Consider the following 19,137-nt stretch of genomic DNA (forward strand, 5'->3'; position numbering starts at 1 on the left):
ACACTGGGTTCAATCGACTTAATCCGCCACAAAAGCTTCCCTGTTGCGATGCGTCTCCATTGCCCATTTTGCTGATGGTCGGTAAAGGTAATCGTGATGGCGGGATGGGTGGTTGTATTTATGTATTTTTTCCTTTTTTTATGTTTGTTTTCTTTTTTTTTAATATGCGAGCCAGACTTTCCCTTTATTTTTAGCGCCATCAATGTGGCTGTTGTTCTAATTGTGTGCAACACTGGCCAGTTTGTTGATTATTGAACACAACCGTGCTTTTTGGTACCGTGTGTCACTTAGCTGTCTCTGTTGAGTGTTGATGTTTTTATTTTGCTTTGCATTTTTAAACATTATTTTAACGAGTGTTAGGGGTTTTGTGTCCGGCGTTCGGACGATGGAGGCGGGCGGAACGCGAATGGGAATCTCATAAATTTCAATAACCAATTATTTTATGTAAATTTCTATTTAAACAAATGATTTTTTTTGTTGCGCTCTGGGATTCACAAATGGATTGCGGTGCTTTAATGTTTATCCCTGTGTGTATCCTGTATTTTTGTTTAACGCGTATAAATGAGACCGAAACCGAAGGTTGACAAGAGAGGGGTTGGAAAAACTTCACCCCATAATTATGGGCAAGCTGCTATTCAATTAGAGTGTGGGGTTTGGTAAATTTTGCGTGCTTTCAAACAATTAGGTGGCTTTTATGTGGTTGCTTGCATGCTTCACACTAGTGGGTGACACAGTTCTTTATAAAACTATAGCTTTGTCATGATTTTTTTTAAATTTTTTTAATTTTTTTAAATTTTATCTGTAAAAAATAAAATTCTCTACATGTCTAATATTTAGATAATGTGGATAAAGAAATATTTATATCGAGCTCTTTAAAGCAACTAATATAATTAAGGTAGTATTATTGTTTTGATAAGCACTGTAACTGCTAGAAACTGGATGTGTTTGTCATTTTTTTTAATTTGACACAAAAAGTTCAGTTTTCTTGAAAAATAATGAATAAATGTAGGTTATATATTTTTACATGATTTAAAATTACATGCTGCATTGGAGCGTTTGTTACTACGTTACCTTTTTATATACACAGTGAGAACATCATAAATAACCATGACGTTCCTATTGCAGTACATACTTTTTTGCTGTAAGTGATTAATTGTGAACAAATGAGAAATAAACAGCGTGCGTGTTTGTGTCTGTGTGTGTTGCATAGTTCAATCAAAACCCGCTGGAAACCCGTCTCCACCGTTGCTGGTCACGCAAAACCAGTGCACAAAACAGTACCCATTTATGAATAATTTATCCCGCTAATGGTGTTAGGTTGGACGCAAAAGTTTTCCCTCTGAACATTTTCCCGATTTCGCGTGATCCACTCATCACTTCATTTACCTTGTGGTGCCTTTTCCTGCCGAAGCGATAAGGAAGGGCATCCACTGCAGCACCGGGTGGAAGTATATCATGGAAACGAGTGCTTTTTATTCACTGGCCGAATAAGGCGATAAAGTTTAGCTTTTCAGTAACAAAATGTGGTGGAAAAGAAAAATGAAGTAAGAAATCAAATCTTTCCTTTTGCGGTACGTAACGCTGCTACAGGTGAGATGTTTTAATTCGACTTTAATAACACTTCAGAACGCATTATAGCACGGTCATGCCTGTTTTTCCTTGTTCTGAGTTTGAGGACGTGTTGGTAATGGGAACAAACAAATAACCAAAACCAAAAAAAAAACAAAAGCTCTCACTTGTTTGATGACGGCTTTTCCCGGCGTGTCGGTAACAATTTTCCAATGTGAAAAGAGGAGGAGAGAAAAAAAACACATTTTCTAATATTATGGTAATCACGTGTAGAGCAATTTCTAAGCTGGCTGGTAGCTTTACACACGCCCTGGCAATAAGGGGAGGATGAGCCTAAGGATCCGATTGAACACGGTGTGTGTACACAAGAAGTGTAAAAGTAGGCTAAAAACAAGGATTTCTGGTATTTTTTTTTTGCTTTGCGTTGGTGTGCATTCTTTCACTGGTGCACCCCCTTGGGTGGGGTGGCAAACAGTGTTCTCCATTTTCAAGTTTTATCTGTCGAATGTTCGTTTTATGTCTTCGTTTGTTTCGCAGCCAGGTGTTTTGTGGGTGTGGGATGTTTTTTTTCTGAAAACCGTGAACAACAATACCGTTAGGTTTTTTTTCGTCGGCCCAACAAAATAAAAAAAAATACAGGGAATACAGTACCTGCCACTCCTTCTAGGGGCTAGGATCTGGTCGAAATAGAGAGCAAAAACAGAGCGAACAAAAAAACAACACTTCAAACGATCGAATCGAGCGCGAGTTTTTGGCAAGAAAAAGTTGTAATGCTTTTTAAATATTCAAACGATTTTAACCGTACCTTTACACTTGCTTTAAGGTTTCTCGCCTTTTGTCTTTTACACCACCCAAACCAAACTTTCATGGCGTGGTGGTTCATGGCGAAGGCTCTGGTAAAATCACCATGCGAGGATTAGAGCTTAGGAAAAGCGCCAACGATCCTGTGGGTGTTATTTTTTCTTTCTCTCTCTCCCTCTCTCTTTCTCTTTCCCTCTCTCCACTCTTACACGAGCTTGTGTTTTATATTCTGTCTGACACAGAAAAAAAAACAGCTCCACACTGGCATAGCAAAATAGTCTACCGTGGTGCAAATTGAAATACAATCCCAGTGCGAATGATATTCGAGTATCGCGAACGGCGGTGAAGGATATTTTGATAAATTTCTTTAGCGTAAATCGTTGTACCGTGTAAGCAGGGAAGTTTGGTATTTATCTTGTTTTTCTTTCTTTTTCTCGTTCGCTTTGCTCGATTTGTTTGTAACTCGGCGACTCGATAAGGTTTTTTTTAAAAAGGCCAAAGAAATATTTGGAAGTTTTCCTAAGAAAACAGGTACATCGTTGCAGAATCGTAGCTCTTTGGTTAGGCGTTTTTATTTTGACGTTGCCGACACGGGCTACGTGGAATGGAACTTTCCGAGGGTGAATATTTCACTCGAAACAACATAAGTTATTTGAGCATAATTTGTCCCAGCTTGTAGAACCGGTGAAATGTTCCGACACGCGCTGGTAGGTGAAGTCACGCTACTTTGAGATGAAGATGGGGTGTGTGGGGTGTAATAGAGCTAAAAAATTTCACTTTAATTTGTGGCAGTGAATCATAAAATCGTTTTTATGAACTGAAGCACGTTTATACACAGTTTGGAAGTACAATTATAGGGTGAGCTGATATTTGAGAATGAAAGAAAAAATTGAAGAGTCGTAAAGACATTGAACTTCAATTTGTTCGAACGACATAATTTTCATTTATTCTTTAAAAAAAACCTTAGATTTATACTACGCATTGTTAACAATTTATATAAAAAATGTTTTAGGATTACTCTGTGGGTAAGGAAGTTATTTAATTTTAATTAAAAATATTTTCTTTTATATTATCGAATTAGTTTGGTTTAATAACCGTGTGTGCTTTCGATTCGATTTTATTTTTTAAAGCTTTTCGGTACAATAGATTGTAAAACTAAACGTTATCAAAAGAATAGAAGAATCTTGTATGTTAACTTAGCACATTAAAACTATGTTATAAAACAACGTTTATCTTCTACTTTGCGACTCTTTTTTCGTCGTCTTCATTTTGACAGTTTTCTATGAACAAAGAAGATTTTTTGACATTTTTGGTCAAAAGCTCAAATTTGTTTTGCTCTTTGAGTTTCGTTTGTGATTAGACGAACATAATCAAGTTCCTACTGGGTTATAAACCCTGATATAAGTTTGTTTTCACATTTCTAGCGCTTTCTATTATATCGTGCAAAATAATCCTGAAAAGTTTGATACGTAATCAGCACTACACATTCAAAATTTGACACTTTTAAGCCCGTGAGCTTGAACATTAGCTGCAAAATACTTTAATATGAATTCCTTCTTCAACCTATCGATCGAACGTGCGTTGCGGCATCATTAGGCTCGTGTTACAAAAAAGAACGTACAACAATGTACGTAAAGAATTGGAAGAGAGCAGATTACCCGGCATTTTGCACATCTCAACCACCTCGACTGTGGGGCATCCTAATTTGGAGCGACCTTGGAGTGACGCATCCTGCGCAGGATGTCAGTGTTTTGGTGCGTGTGTATATACGATACGGTACGCACGGAGTGTAAATTTTCTGTAACATACTGATGTTGGCAGCTGCTTTTCGCTATATTTTTGCCAAGATGTCTAACGCACGGCACGGACCAAGTATGTTTGTGCCTCGCAAAATGACAGCAAAATCCCTTTTCACATCACTCTCATACGGAGTGAAAGCAGCAGAAAAAAAATCGCCTAAGTAGGCAGTATGTGGAAAACGGAAAATGGTATATTTTTTTCTCCCCGCTTGCGTACGCCATGAAATGCTACTGTAGCGGGTGTTGATGTTGTTTGTTTGTTTGTGGCAGTCGCTAGGCGGATTCACGCACGAGCGCACACTGACGTGACGTGGTGGCAGATTGAAATTAGGTGAAATTGTGATTCGATCAGCGCTCGTTTCCCCCCTTTCTGGTACGTTCGTCACAACCATATGTGACAGGTCGGGTATGCGAGAACAATATGGTCTTAGGTGCGCGCACGTACGGGGGAACGAATTTTCAAACAAACAAAAAGCCTCGCGATGGAGGCGCCCGGTACTAGGTGATGGTTTTGTTGGCACTTCAAATTTTAATATGATTAAAGTGGAATAGCTTTTGCCGTGGATGTGGACTGTGATTTGACGTGAGGATTGGAGTGATTTTATATTTTTGATACGATTTTTGGCGCTGCTGTTTGGTAGTTTTGCTTGGAAAGTGTTTTTTTCTTACTTTGAAATAACAAATAAAAACATGCCACAGGTGATGCTGGCAAGCTTTGACGAGCAAATTATATTTTTCATAGTGAAATAATTTATTCATGGTGCTTTTTCAGTAGATTGCGTGTGCAACTGTATTTTGTAGAGCATTTAAATGCTTTTCAGTGCCAGCTTAGCACCTTGTAAATATTTTCACTAGACGTCGCCTTATCCAATTTAAAATTGGTTTCTAACTATGCCCAGTGTATGAAGTGGAATTTGCCGCATTATTGAGTGCTTTATTAAAAATGAAGCTCAAAATCCTTGAAGCTTACTAATCTTCAATCTGGTAATATGAAGGATATTCTTAATGTCTTAAGCTCGTTGTAGGCTATCCTCTCATAGCAAAATTCTTCTGGCAGAGAATTTGCATCATTGCTGGAAGACGTTATGATATCCTGATTTTCTGGGGAATTATAGTTCAGTAAAAACACTCTGAATGTGTTATTAGATAGTTGGCACCTCAACAGTTAGTATATTAAATAACGAGGTTATCATTTATCATTTCTCATAAATATGATATAAGCATAGTGTTTTCCTCAGTTGCTTTTCCAATATTCAATACAATGCATTGACTTATAAATAACACAACATTCGAGGGAAACGTTATTTGTCTCACCCTTTCTCAGGAGCTCTTAATTGGATAGAGAATTGAAGTGCATCAACACTTCCGAGTATAACGGAATATGGTTCATTTTCGCGGGAAATATCTCCCAAACAATGTGAGGTGTATACTACATTAGTTGTTATTAGTTTTACGCAACAAAGCCTCTTCGTTCTATATGATGTATATAAAAACAAAATGGTAGATTGTAGAGAATTTTGATAATTTATTTCCCCTTTTATAATTGCCGTTGTTTGTAAAGGAAAATTCTAAAGGTTTAATTAAAAAGCATCAGAATGAAGTACTATTCTTCAGACGTGAGTTTTATTGTACGGAATTCAGTACACTTTTGCTTTTCCCTGCAAATCGTTACATATGCACTGGATGCATCGATTAGCCCACTCGCACGTCCTCTGCCCCCAACCAGCGACTGCTAGTCCTACCGATTAAATAACACAGCACTCGAACGCGTCGACTACAGTTAAATAATTAAAACTATGCCTAACAAGCGATAACGGGTTCGTTGCGTCCGTTGAGATTTGCAGCGGTCCAGTAAGCCCAGGTCCAGCATTCGGAACAGTGAGTGCGTAACACTGGTAACCACTGCTGGCTACACCTCCTTTTTCGCTTACCACCGCAAAATCCATTACCAACTATTTTGCATGTTTCAGAAATTGGTTGCGGACACGGGTGGAAAACTCGCACTGGAAATGCAACCAGGGATCATTTCAGGATGTTCAGTGGACCAGAAATGCATCCTTATTCAATCGAATTCCGGCTAAACTCAACACACACAGACACGCATACATTTCATAGTGGAGGAAGTTTGTAGCAAAAAAAAGAAATAGCACACAAAAAATGTCAAAATTAAAGAAGAGAAATAAAGCAACAAAATAACGAACGGACAGATCCGAGTGTCGGTACTGTTGGTAGTGCCGGGAAAAACTCATCACCCGACATCAGTATGATCAGTATCCTTCTGATTTCACTTCACACACAACACACACACACACGCATTGAACATTGGTATCCCTTCCGCTCGCTCGCCCGTTTTCACACAACTCGGTTGAAGTTGCGCCATGTAGACGTGTTTTGCATATGCGACTAGACTGGCATCACAGTGCTATCGTGCATAGATTTTTGGCCGCTCACTGTTACGCATCGATGCGTATGGTGCAAAAATAGCAGCCCACATTTGCATCCGTCGGCATGTGGGCTGGCGCATGTGTCGAGTGCGTGTGCCGGGTTTTAAATTTTGGCACCGTACGCGGCATAGGCTATTTTCCTATGCGCGTCACATCCTCCCGGTTAGTTATGGGAAAAACTATTTTTCCTCTATTTGTGTGCGCGTTGTGTTAATCCTGCGTTTTTTTGTTCTCCTTCGTTTTTGGTTTCATTTTTACTAGTAAACGCATCCGATAAGCCGAACGAATCGGCGAGTGTTATTATAGGCGAGTTGAACTAATAACTGGCTGATGAAGGAGACAGGCAGTAAATAGGGAGTGGAAAAACATTTTCCACTAACATTCCGCTTTTCTTATTTCGGGGCTGGTGATTGAGCGACGGGGTTTTTATGTTTACGGGTCGAGCCGAGGCTCATTTGTATGTGGCCGGGGATGTGGATGTATTGATTACAATCTAAATTAAAAATGTGCATCGCCCGTTTGTATGGCCGACAGGGGCCGATCCGGTGCGAACGATACACACCCGGGGGTCGCTTTTGCGATAGCGATCTATACGTGCGTCCCGTCTCGTAGCCTGCTGCGGACAGGAGATAAATTTTCGACCTCTCCAACAAATAGTTCCGAGAATCTGCAAAACCATCCGAGCGTTTGCCGTTCCGTGCGGTAAAGTTACCGTCGTCCAGGCTGTTCCGTCCGAAATGAAATTGGAAAAATTTTAATTCATGAATATTTCATGTCAACTCGGTGTATGGGTTCGGGCACGGACGTGTATGCATGGCTCACCGGATACTTTCGAGTTTTGAAACGAAATCACCTTTCGCTTCACATTGCCTGGGGTTTCCTGGCTGTTTTGCGGATTTCCGGAACCAGATCCGGGCTTCAATGAGCGCTCGATATGGGAAGAATTTTCAACTCCGGTTCAGGGGTTCGTTAGCTACCTATCAAGTTTTCGCGCTGATTAGTGCCGTACACCCCGGGAGCGTTGCTAAGTCCAAACAATCGTACCGCATTTCTCCAACCTTTTTGGGAAAAGCTAATGGACCTTTTTGCAACGATGTGTGTGATTAGCGTGTTAAGGCCGGTACGGATCAAACGAGTTATTTTAACTGGAATAATATCGTGATAATTCGAACCATAGTTGAGTACTCCACCAAAAATCATTGATAGATCCTGCTTTTTCCGGCAAAGACCAATTTTATTGCAATCGGGTGATTTGTAGACTGATAACATTCCAAATCGGATGTAAGTCATTTTGGTAAAAGTTCCCAATTAGTATGAAAGGTTGCTACTGGACGAAATGACTATTGCCAAAGCGAATTCTATGGATGAATTTATCATCAATTTGACATCCAAAATAGATCTGTTAAATTCTTGTGACATGTTGTGGGCCAGAATGTGCATATTGACATGTCGTTTTTGTCCGTTTTTGTTTAAGACTCTTTTTAGAAAAAAAATAGTTATTATTGTTATTTTAATGAATTACAATTCAAATGATACGAAATTTAAGAGTTCCATAAAGATAAAGAGTTATTGGATTTTTTTTCAATTATTAGAACTTCAAAATAGACAGCGATTTTCCAACAGACAAAAAAAATATGATATTTCGAAATAAAACTCAATGCATAACATCCATATTCATCCATATGATAAAGCTGACGAGATAGGTACGAATGTACCAATAAATACCAATAGTAGTACCAATAGAATAGAAGTATCAATAAATTTTCATACGATAAAAATACCGATACTTGTCATACAAGTAATTTGACAGATATCGTAAACCGATCCTGGTCATGGCACCATAAACAAATGAGGCAGTTTTGGATGATTTTTCTTTTGGTTTGGATGTTCTTGTAAATATTTAACTCTCGTTGGATGCGTTTTGTGGCGAAAAACTTAAAAAACACTTCTAATATGGCTATTAGGATAAAAAATATAATATTTTTAAAAAAATGGTAACAAATTCAAATTGTTTCTTGCACTATTTCAAACGATTTCTCCATTTATTAGATATAGGGCGTAAATTATGTGAATACAAATTGTCCATATAAAAATCAATAAATAATGGTAACTGTACGCGCACTACAATTGAATGGTTAACAAAGTCTAGAAAAAAAGCACATAACCTAACAAGTATGTCATGTTAGAAACTCGCACATTCACACTCGGTAGAAGAAATGCGCTTTACAAATTGAATTCAGCTGCAGCAAAAGCTAATTGAAATCGATCAGCCAATGAGCCAAGCCGGCAAATGCTCAATTTCCATTCTAATCCCGTTGTGCAATGGCACTTTGATTTGATTCACCGTGGCCCACCATACATGTATGCATACGCTCTGGACGCCCTTACACGCAGCACACCATTCATGGACATCCCGTTTTAAGCAGGGCCAGCCAAGAGTCAAAGCGAACTCGTGCCGGGTTGTGTCGTGGCCTGTGCACCGTGGGTAAATTTGATTACCCGACATTGCCGGGCACGGGAATCGAATTAGTATCGAATTTCCGGCGTACGGTAGCGTACCTTACACGTACTGCGGGGTTCGCTCCCGCGGGTGTCTATTGACACGCGGATCGCTTACTCGCGAACTTACCACCGCCGGTATGTATCGAAAGATAAGCAAATGAAGCGTTAAACAAGAAAGTCAACAGTAACATCCTGCTGGCGGTGCATCGGTACATCCGTTTGGCTGATGTAATGCGATGCATTTCCAAGCGATGCATTGCGTGCGGGAAAAGGCCACCGAAAAGGATACGGAATTCGAAGGCTTTACACAATGTTGGAAGGTTGATTTCGTTGAAGAATTAATTTCGGTTGATTTTGAGCCCTACCGGTTGGGCTCCCGGTAGGCACAAATGGAAGAAGCGCTCCGTGTCCCATCTGTCACTTTTTTGCACATTCGTCGTCTGTCCTTTCACTTCGCAGGAAGCTGCGAAACTTTTCAACATGGCGCATACAGCCGTAGTATTTGCGTTTTTTGGACTGAGCAAGTTTTGCTGTTTTCGCTTTATGAATGAATCCAGCGAAAAACCGGTTTTATTTGGTCAAGGATAGCGATCGGTAATGCAGCATGAATGGGATGGTCTGCAGGCGCACGGGTTTTAAACATTAATGAAGCACTCTTTTGTTTCTTTTTTTTTCTTGTCCGTGTTTACGTTTCACAATTTTTTTTTACCCTTAAAACACAACCACACAGCTACCCCCTGAACCGGGCGAGTGACGGATCATGCGAGAATGAATGAAATTAATTGACTGCATTGATTATAAATCCCACGGTCGTCAAGAAAATGAGGAGAACAAAACAACAGCAATACCAAAAAAACGCGTCCGCGGAGTTTTGCGAACCTGAAATTTTGAATCACTGATCGTGTCCAGGCACCATCAGCGTTTTTAGTGAAGAGTTGGAAAAAATATCATTTTCCCCCATCCCAAAAAATTATACCGGTTGTGAAGCATAAATTAATGCGTTACGCCGTACAGTCGTACCGGGGTCGTGGTGGCAAAGATTGGACATCATTCATTCATTATTGAAACGCTGCTAAGCTTTTCTGGAGGACGTTGATTGGACAAGTGCTGTGTGAAGATGTGATAAGATGGTTAAGCATTTTTTTAATGTGAGTTTGAATGTTTTTTTTCTTGCGTTTTCAAACACTTTATTGAAAAAAAAGGTAATATGCAAATATCGCTCCACCACTAGTGACTGTTGGGGATGAAAAATGGGATACATATAATTAAATGCGAATAGCAATCGTGAAAAGAGTTTTACATATTTTAGTTATTTATATCCCACCTCCTCTCCTTCTCTCTTTCTTTCCTTCTTTCTTGCGATTCTGCGAGCAAATTACTGCGACTATCGAAGTTCACCAGGGTTCGTTTGTGGATCGTAAAATTGGGTACGGATTTCAATCTAACGAACAATCTTCAATCTTATGAACAAACTCGGTGCGTTCCTTGCTTCATTCCGTTGGACCCTGTTCGGACCAGTAGTGTATGTGTGTGTCAATTTCCCAACCCCCGGGGAACGTCACATTTCCTACAGCGTATCCATTTGCATTGTGATAAATCTATAAATATTGGATCATCTGACAATATTGATGACAGTTTTTCCAGCGCACCAGCGTGAGCGTTTCATTTATGCAAAACTTTCTTCGCCTTTCGCCATGTTTCGGATTTATTCGGTTCACTGTCATCTTGCACGTTTCAACTGGCAAGTGAATCAGTTCTGGCAGGACGAAACAAAATGGGTGAATGAACAAAAAAAAAAGTTGTGAAAAAAATGAAATCAAATTGTCAAAAAAAAACGAAAGCGAAGAACTAAGCAATAAAATGACAGCCGCCAGTGAAGATCAAAAATTCTCTTGGACAAGCGAGAACACTTTTCCAATTCGAAGGCGTTTCTGTGTGTCACACACACACAAAAAAGAGTAGAACGGGCAATAGAGCAATATGGAGGAAAGGAAAAGCTTTCGTTTTTCTTTTTTCCTTCGCCATAAACGTCAACCGATGGATGCAAAACGCAAGTGAAAAAAAAAACAGAAGTACGAGTGAAAAAATGAACTCCACTCCGGGATCGGCAAACGAGAAATGAATCCCAATCCATTTTGTATCGCTTTCCTGCTTCAATTTATCATATATTGGACCAAACGGTTCGGTGCTTGTGTGTGCGTTTTTTTTTGTTTGGTTGTTTGGTCTCTCTTTGTACCAATTTTGTTGCTGCGTGAGTTTTCTCCTTTTTTTGTCCGTTCAGCATCAGTTTCATTCAGGTTTCAGTTTTATCTGGCCACAGTTTTCCACCAGCAGAGTTTTTTTTCTTGGTGTTCATTTTATTAGAAGGAAAAAAGCTTCATTTTTTTGCTGCAGAAAAACTCATTCGCATGTCGGTGAGGTTGGGCGGGTGAGATTTTCAGCTCATGAGACATGGGATTCGTTTCGCACCGGGATCACAGCTTTGGAGCGTGGATTTGATTTTTTGCCTTTGGACGTCTAGGCGGAGGATTTTTGGGAGGAAGAGAGTAGTGGGCTGAAGGGTTGTGTGCACGTTGGATGTTTTTTTTACGACCGTGCATTTCATCTCTCGTCCCGGTGTATGACCTTTTCTGGAAAGCTTAGTTTTAGTGCTCGAGTTTTGGTTCCATTTTTAGCGAAAATTGTCCGTCCTGCCGGCTGTTTGAAGTTGGTTTTCCATTTCCTTTCTGTGTTTCGCTTTTCCACTCGGTGGGTGGGTATATTTTTAACTTTTGCTCCACTTTGCATCGCAGTTGTGTTAAATTCGTCCATTTTTAACACTGGGCAATCCTTAAAGTTTCTGGATAAGTGTTATGTTTTCTTCACTCTCGCTCGTTTCAAGGTCATGGAAATTTCCACACAAATTTTGAGGAAGTAAAGAAAAGAAACTTAAAATCCGCACAAGGCAGTGGAAAGCGACATGTTCAAGCATTAGGAGAAAGATCAAACCGGCAGCTGCATGCAAAAGCGGTATCGAATCGAATAAATTTATCCTTCTCGATAAAACTTCAGCGGAAAGAGAAAAGCATTTTCAAAAAGAAAAAAAAACACACAGCACCACCAAAATGCAAATTGAAAGCCCAACGGTAAAGTGATCCCGGGACCCGAGAAAGCTTTTCCCCGTCGTTCGTTTCCTTGCGGATCGACCGCAACACACAGATTGCAGCATTTTCCAATCTATTCCGTGGATTATTTTTATAATATTTCTCGTTTTAATATTCATTTGGCGAGTGGAATGGTTCAAAGTCTCTTATTCAAAATGGTTTGCAGGTGAACCCTGAAAGGATACGCTTGGAGCTGTTTTTCGCTTTACTTTTCTTACACTTTTGCTACCGATTTTCGATGTGTATGTGTGTGCTTTTTTGCACATCCGCGAAAGGTAGTACAACACACTGGGTGTACCGCTCTTTGTCACTTTCATTTCCACATTGCAGGAAGATAGATTGCGTCTGACCCAAAGAAGGTGCAGGTAGCGCCACCCAGGAACGGGAGTGGAGTGTATGGAATTTAACTAACTTTTTTTGTGTGTATCTGGTCGCAAAAGAAACTCGTTTGCACTTTCGTCTTTTCTATCATTTGAATTCCATTCCCTCGATATAGATGGCATACATTTATCTAGCTGCAGAATGGAACATGTGAAAGAGAAGCTCCCTAAAAAAAAAAGAAAAAAGAAATAAAATTAAAGACCTTTTTTTAGCTTCCACCTTATCACAGCACGTGAAAATACTATTGCGGGAAAATCCTTGAAAGGATAGAAAGCAATTTTCAGATAATTGTGAAATCGTTATTCGCTTTGACATGGTTTTATTTTTCCCCATTTTTTTTTTTTGTAAGGAAAATCGTCGAATTTGGTTCATTTTTTTCTTCTCGTTTTTGCTAAACAGATCTATTTCTGGTTGTGTGTATGTGGCGCATATCTTTGGTGCAAAAGCTTTTCGAGGTAAAATGAGTAAAATGGGAAAGACATCTTTTTTTCCTTCTCCGAATTCATATATTCGATTTTTCTGCTTCTCCTTGTCGGCTTTACTACAGTTCTGGGAAGCATCGACATTTTGTGAGTTCGATGAAGCTGGCAAAGGAAGTCAGTGTAAAGAGGATTTAGTGACACCGGCTGAGAAGAGAGCGAGATATATTGGGAAAAAAGGATTTCTGAGATGGATGTTGTTTTTTTTACTTCTTCTACTCGTTGTTACTCACAAACCCAACGTTTCTTTACCCACCCAGATGTCACATGCTGCCGTTTGGTTCTGTTTCCACCGCTGGGAGAAAATGTCATTTTGGGATGGGAGGCAAAAAGGGATAAAATAAACCCCATCGCGTATACGCTTTGGGGGAGAAAAAAGGGACACAAAGAATAGATGAGAAATACGTGTGGGAGGGATCAACATGCTTTCCTTGGATAAAGGATTTTCCAATCGATTTCTAATGATTATTTAAGTACTGCTTTGGAAGTGTCGTGCAGATATGCAATCCATCCGGTGTGTTAGCGTTGGTGATACTTTCCATTCTTTCCCTTACTGGTTGCGTTTTGCTGGTTGGTAGAAAAAAAAGAAAACCAAGTGAAACGTGTTTGCATTTCCGGTCCGGGTTTTAGTGGAGAAATGGAATTCCTTTAATGCATCCGTCTAATCAGCGGTGATGGGCAAATATTTGAAGGATGGAGTTGAAGAATTACTAGCTAAAGAAAAATGGCCATTTATCGTTCTTCATCCCACAATGAATTTTAATTTTAAATTTTAATTAATTTTTTACACTAGTAGAACCAAGAGTAAAAACAAACTTTTTTTTTCAATTTCTGAAGGACCTTCTCAAACTTCATGAACAACCCAAGGCTTCTTGACTTGTCTGGTCTAAGTCAAGTTTAGTACATTATAAAAAAGATTATCTGGTTTTTTAATAAGACACAAACTATTTTGATAAAATTTTCTCTTGTCCTCTTTTATGAAGACTTGTCTTTCAATTAAGTCCAGTGATATATTTTGATAGAAATTACGCAGTTTATATTCCCAAACAACATATCCCCAAACAATTAGATATATTGTAACAGTTGGAAATATTGAATCAAAACATTTTCTGACATAGTAAATAAAATAAATAATATTTAAGTTGATATTACGCTAGGACAAAAAATTATATGAAGTGAGTGACAAAAATAAGTTTTTTCTTCTATTACATTTATGTTAATCACTTTAATTCTTTTTAACATTTGCTATAATGATATAAATGTGGAAATAAATTAAATTATTAATATACAATAATAATATTTATGTGTCTATTTGCATTTCCTTTCTCATTCACAGCACCTCCATCGTCGATCGAGATACAGGGTTACAGCCGGAACGCTAAGGTGGAAGTACGAGAAGGTCAGGATCTAACGCTGACCTGCGTAGTGTCAAATGCAAAACCGGTCGCCCAGATTGTGTGGTACCGGGGCAAAACGGAGTACAAATCGGGTAAGCAACGTTTCACAAACCATTCCCACAAAAATTCCAACTTTCACATTCACACCCAGAAGTGTATCTGGTGTGTTTTTTGGCTAGGAAAAAGGGGATTTTCTCTTTTTCTTAGTTTTGACAAACCTTCTTCAGCGTGTACAGGAAATGGGTCAACAGCGCCTTTTTTACTTGCCCATCGTTGAACGGCCCGGGCAAAGTGTTATCTACACTTGTGAATGGTTTCCGATGTGCCGAGTTTATCGAAAATATTATCTCGTGCGACAAGGACTATTTACTGTTAATGTACGAAACGGGAGCCGTTTCGGATAGGCGCCATCGCGGTATTGTTACGGTAGATGGTACGGCGATCCTTCCCCCTAGTATTGATCAACATCTCAGCCACAAATACTTTTCAACACTTCCTGCGGTGTTCCGTGCCGTGACCATGTACCATTACGCTTAGCCTCGAAATGGTCTGCACATGGTTTTTAGATCGACGGTTTTTGCTATCCCTGCAGATGCCTTCACTAAACAACTGCCCATTTCGTTGGTTGTATTTTTGTTGTCTTGTCTTTTTCCATTTGGTTAGCATTGTGGAATACCGGGAAAGTTTGTTATTTTTGGTTGTTGTGTGTGCCAGAAATAAATGGATTCAACTTTAACAGCTTCCACAGATTATTTGAGCGGTTGGTTGCTTGAGGTGGTCGACTCCTTCCATCGACATATTACACGGAAAGCGAAACGGTTCGGTCGATCGGACGCAGTGGTGTTATGGAAATTTTTTCTCCCGCTCCTATCCTTGGGCTGTCCTGAAGCACTGGACACACTTCCACTACTACGGAACCGGCCGGGAACTGTGCCGGCACAGTACTGCCACTTCATTCGAGAGATGGTTGGTCTCTGCCCTCTGGCTCTGGAATACCCCGAAAAAGCTCGTATCGTGTGTGTGTGGGTATGGGTATGGAGGTTTCGAAGTGATACGAATGATCAAAATCATCCTCGACAATCGAGTGCCCGGGTTTTTCGGTGAGACCACCGGGAAAATGCGGTCAGCATCGCAATAAATAACGGTAATATATTCGAAGGGAAATGGCACCAGGAAACATAGAGCCCGTGCCGGAGTAAGATGTTCCTTTCGGTTTTTGCAGGGTGCGCTTTTTGGGCTTTGTGCATGGGGGGAAGGTGGCTTGTGGTCGATGAAGTTGGTAAATGTCACTAAATAAATTATACAGAGGCTATGTTTTTTTTTCTTTGGGAGAATGGAGTTTGGGGTTCATTTTCATCGTTCTCGTGCGCTGTGTGTTGGACAGAAAACGTAAAGGATGTTTCGGGAAACGAGGTGCTTCTGTGTGTGTTTGTGTACCGCAAGAAGGTGGTGGTCGTGTAGGTGAAGAAAACACCTTTACAATGATTGTCTGACGATGGCACATCGCTTGACTTTGGCTTTGATGCCCGGTACTGCGAACTGTGTTTATTTGCTGGAAACAGAAGAAAATCTATCACGAATGTGAACATTGTTTACCAAACCGTATCTTCTTAAGAATTCTTGACTGGTATGTCTACACATCAGCGCTGAAAACACTGGCCAGTAGTGAGTAGTGAGCAGCACCAAACTACTGGCCCGAACCGTCATTCGTTTGAGCATCCTTTCGTGTCTTTAGCAGCACTTCTGTTCGGCCGTTCTGCGGAATAAAAAAAACACAAACGTATCGTATCCCTCTTCAAAGGGACATTTTTCAAGGATCCTTTCTTCATCCTCTCATCATCACACCAGCGCTGGGAAGCGTCACGGATGGACATAAGCTCCCGCTTTTTTTTGTTTGGTTGGTGGAAAGGCGACTGTTTTTTTTTCTTTCACCTTTCCTGGAAACCTTTTCGTGTCGGTTGTATGGCTCGGTGGACTACACCGGTTGTGTTCGCCTCACCAAAAACGAAATGAGCAAACAAAATAAATTGAAGTCTCTGCTCGGTACATTTTTCATCACTTTTTTGACATTCTCCATCCCACGTGGTCTCACGTTCTTTTTAGCGATTTTTTTCCTCTGCATTTTTTCTTTTTTCTCTGTCCCATTCACCTATTTGCGCCATTTTGCAAAAGTCAATACTGCAGAATCTCTTTGCTTCTGAAGAAAGTACGAAAAAAAAGTTTAGCTTCTCGCGAAGGGTGAAACTTTGCAGCGATGTAAAAAAAGGGGACCCACAGACAAACCATTTTGTCCAGGCAGCATTAAAAGGATTTTCCTTCAACTAAACTGCCATAAGCTTTTCTTAATCGTTTAAAGACGGAGACGGGGAACGACATGGAATACGGGTGTCCTTTTTGGGGTTTTGTGTGTGAAAAACGTGCAAGAGTTTTGTTTGCAGTTTAAAACCGGTATTTTGGTAAGAAAAAAATTGAAGATCCGTTTCTTACCAAAGTAAGTAGGGAAGTGAATTTACTGTAAACAATCACGTTTCGCCGTATTGTTCGTTGAAGAGCAGAACAAACATATGTCCGCCGTAGATAGCGAATGGCGACACATCATGTGAATTGTTTGCCACAAAAGTCAATTCCGAAAAATTGGTAACAAAAATAGTCCATATTCGAGCTCGTACAAAATGGTGCCGAAGTATTGTGAGAAGCAAAACAAAGGCGAAATGTAATTCAAACCATCGTGTGTTATCGAATATCAGGCTGAGTAGACGACCAGCACTGAAAGCCAGCAAGTACTCGAGGTGACAATCCTATTCCTTTGGTGAATTTGCTGAACACAAACACCGTAGGCATCTGTCCACCCCATCCGCATATCAACCATTTTGATAGATGGTCACACTTAAAAGGGTTCAAGCGATTTCAATTTCTTTGAACCGTACTGCTTGTTGAAGGGAAATCTTTCAACGCCAACCGGGCACGGGCAAATCTCTATCTACGGCTGAGCATTCTTGAGACAAAACGGGAGGCCAGATTCAGGGTATGTGTTTGTGTTTGATAGTGCCGTCCGTTGAAAATTCCCCACAGAGTTGGATGTGTCGGACGGAAAAGGAGACGAAAAAAAATCTTCCCCGAGCGCCTAAATGATCAAAAAATGGTCACACATTTTCAATCTTTTGCTCCATGGAAAATGGGAAGAAGCTACATCCTAGCTTCGGATTCACCATCGTTTCGGTGGCTTCTTCGGTGTATATTTGTCATTCTTATTTTTTACACATTCTTCCCATCAAAGCCCCACAGGGGCAAAGTTTCAATCGCGTATGTATGTGTGTTATATATGGTGATGACAAATTGCTATCCTCGCGTCGATCCACGCGTCCATCCGTCTGTCCGAAATCCTATTTTCATAAACAAATTTGTCACGGATTGTCCAGTTGTAGCATCCGGAGGTTGGCTGAATCGTGTGCAATCGAGACGAAAACATCTCATATCCAATTTTTTCGTACCACGCACACACGTGGGTGGGAAAGGCTTGCTTTTTTTTTCTTCTTCGTGTTGTTGTTGATCGCCACTACGTTGGATGTCCCTTTTCGGATGGTCGCATGGTCACATGTGTTCGTTTCGTTTTAGTTTTTTCTTTTTTTTCATTATTGCTTTATTTGCTTCATGACACTTTCATTGCTGAATGGAAATTGCTAATGGATTCTGCTCCGAGCAACTTTGTTACGGTCAATACAATAGTGCTTTAGCGCACAATTTCCTTTTCGAAATGGAGCAAGCAGATAAAGGCGGAGGATTTTTTTTTACCCTTAATTTATATTTTGTTTGCTCGTGAACTGATTCTGTTGTTGATTTTTTTCATACAAGCAAATTATGTTCATATAAATAAAAATCTACTTGAATGTACTAAATTCGATAAAGACTAAATTATTACAGCAACCAGCTTCATTAAGCGCTGTTAAAACAAAATAGTTTTTTCTCGTTTAATTTTATTCCTAGCTAATAAAAGCGTATACTAAATATATTAACTGTATGGCAAATATAAAAAGTGCTAAATTGCACGTTCATGTGAGTTTCCAATGTTTGCCGACTTGGATAGTTGCAAGTTTTTCGCAATCTAATCCAATCCCATCAGTCCCTTGCGAAAGGTGTAAAAGTTATATCTTTCGACTTGAGATATTAAATTATCTGCTCGTCATGAACCAAGCTGGGGAGAAAGTACCAAAGAAATCATCCTGACGATGGTTCACTATGTTTGTTTCGCAGACTCGTCCAAGTTTACTAAAAGACGATGAACTTTGCTTCTTTCCTTTTTTTGTTAACATAATCCTTTTACGTAGCACTTTGTACCAACAAAAAAACAAACTATCTTTTCATGCTTCATTCACTTACACACTATTGTTTCAAACTATTTCGTCTCCAGATACAGTCGAGAACAAGATGACGGAAACGGAGGGCAAACGGTACACGTTGACGTCGCAGCTACGAATCAAACCAACCTCCGAGGACGACTACATGGAGTACACCTGCCAGGCAAAACACAAAGCCCTGCAACCGGATCGCCCGATGCAGACAAAGGTTCAGCTGTCGGTGTTGTGTAAGTATCTTCTGCTCTCGTTTCAATGCACAACAACTAA

The 19,137-nt window shown here is 39.9% G+C and overlaps 1 protein-coding gene across 3 annotated transcripts in view; it reads left to right on the forward strand.

Annotated features, from left to right (window-relative positions):
• Window positions 1-19,137, forward strand: part of LOC125766956 (nephrin-like) — an 80,427-nt gene that overhangs the window by 46,599 nt on the left and 14,691 nt on the right. For all 3 annotated transcript variants that reach the window (XM_049433085.1, XM_049433087.1, XM_049433086.1), the window contains exons 6-7: window positions 14,455-14,607; window positions 18,924-19,097. In XM_049433085.1, coding sequence (XP_049289042.1) covers window positions 14,455-14,607; window positions 18,924-19,097 — 327 coding nt within the window. The remainder of the gene's footprint in view (window positions 1-14,454; window positions 14,608-18,923; window positions 19,098-19,137) is intronic.

The sequence above is a fragment of the Anopheles funestus genome, chromosome 3RL, assembly GCF_943734845.2.
Source record: "Anopheles funestus chromosome 3RL, idAnoFuneDA-416_04, whole genome shotgun sequence".
Lineage (NCBI taxonomy): Eukaryota > Metazoa > Arthropoda > Insecta > Diptera > Culicidae > Anopheles > Anopheles funestus.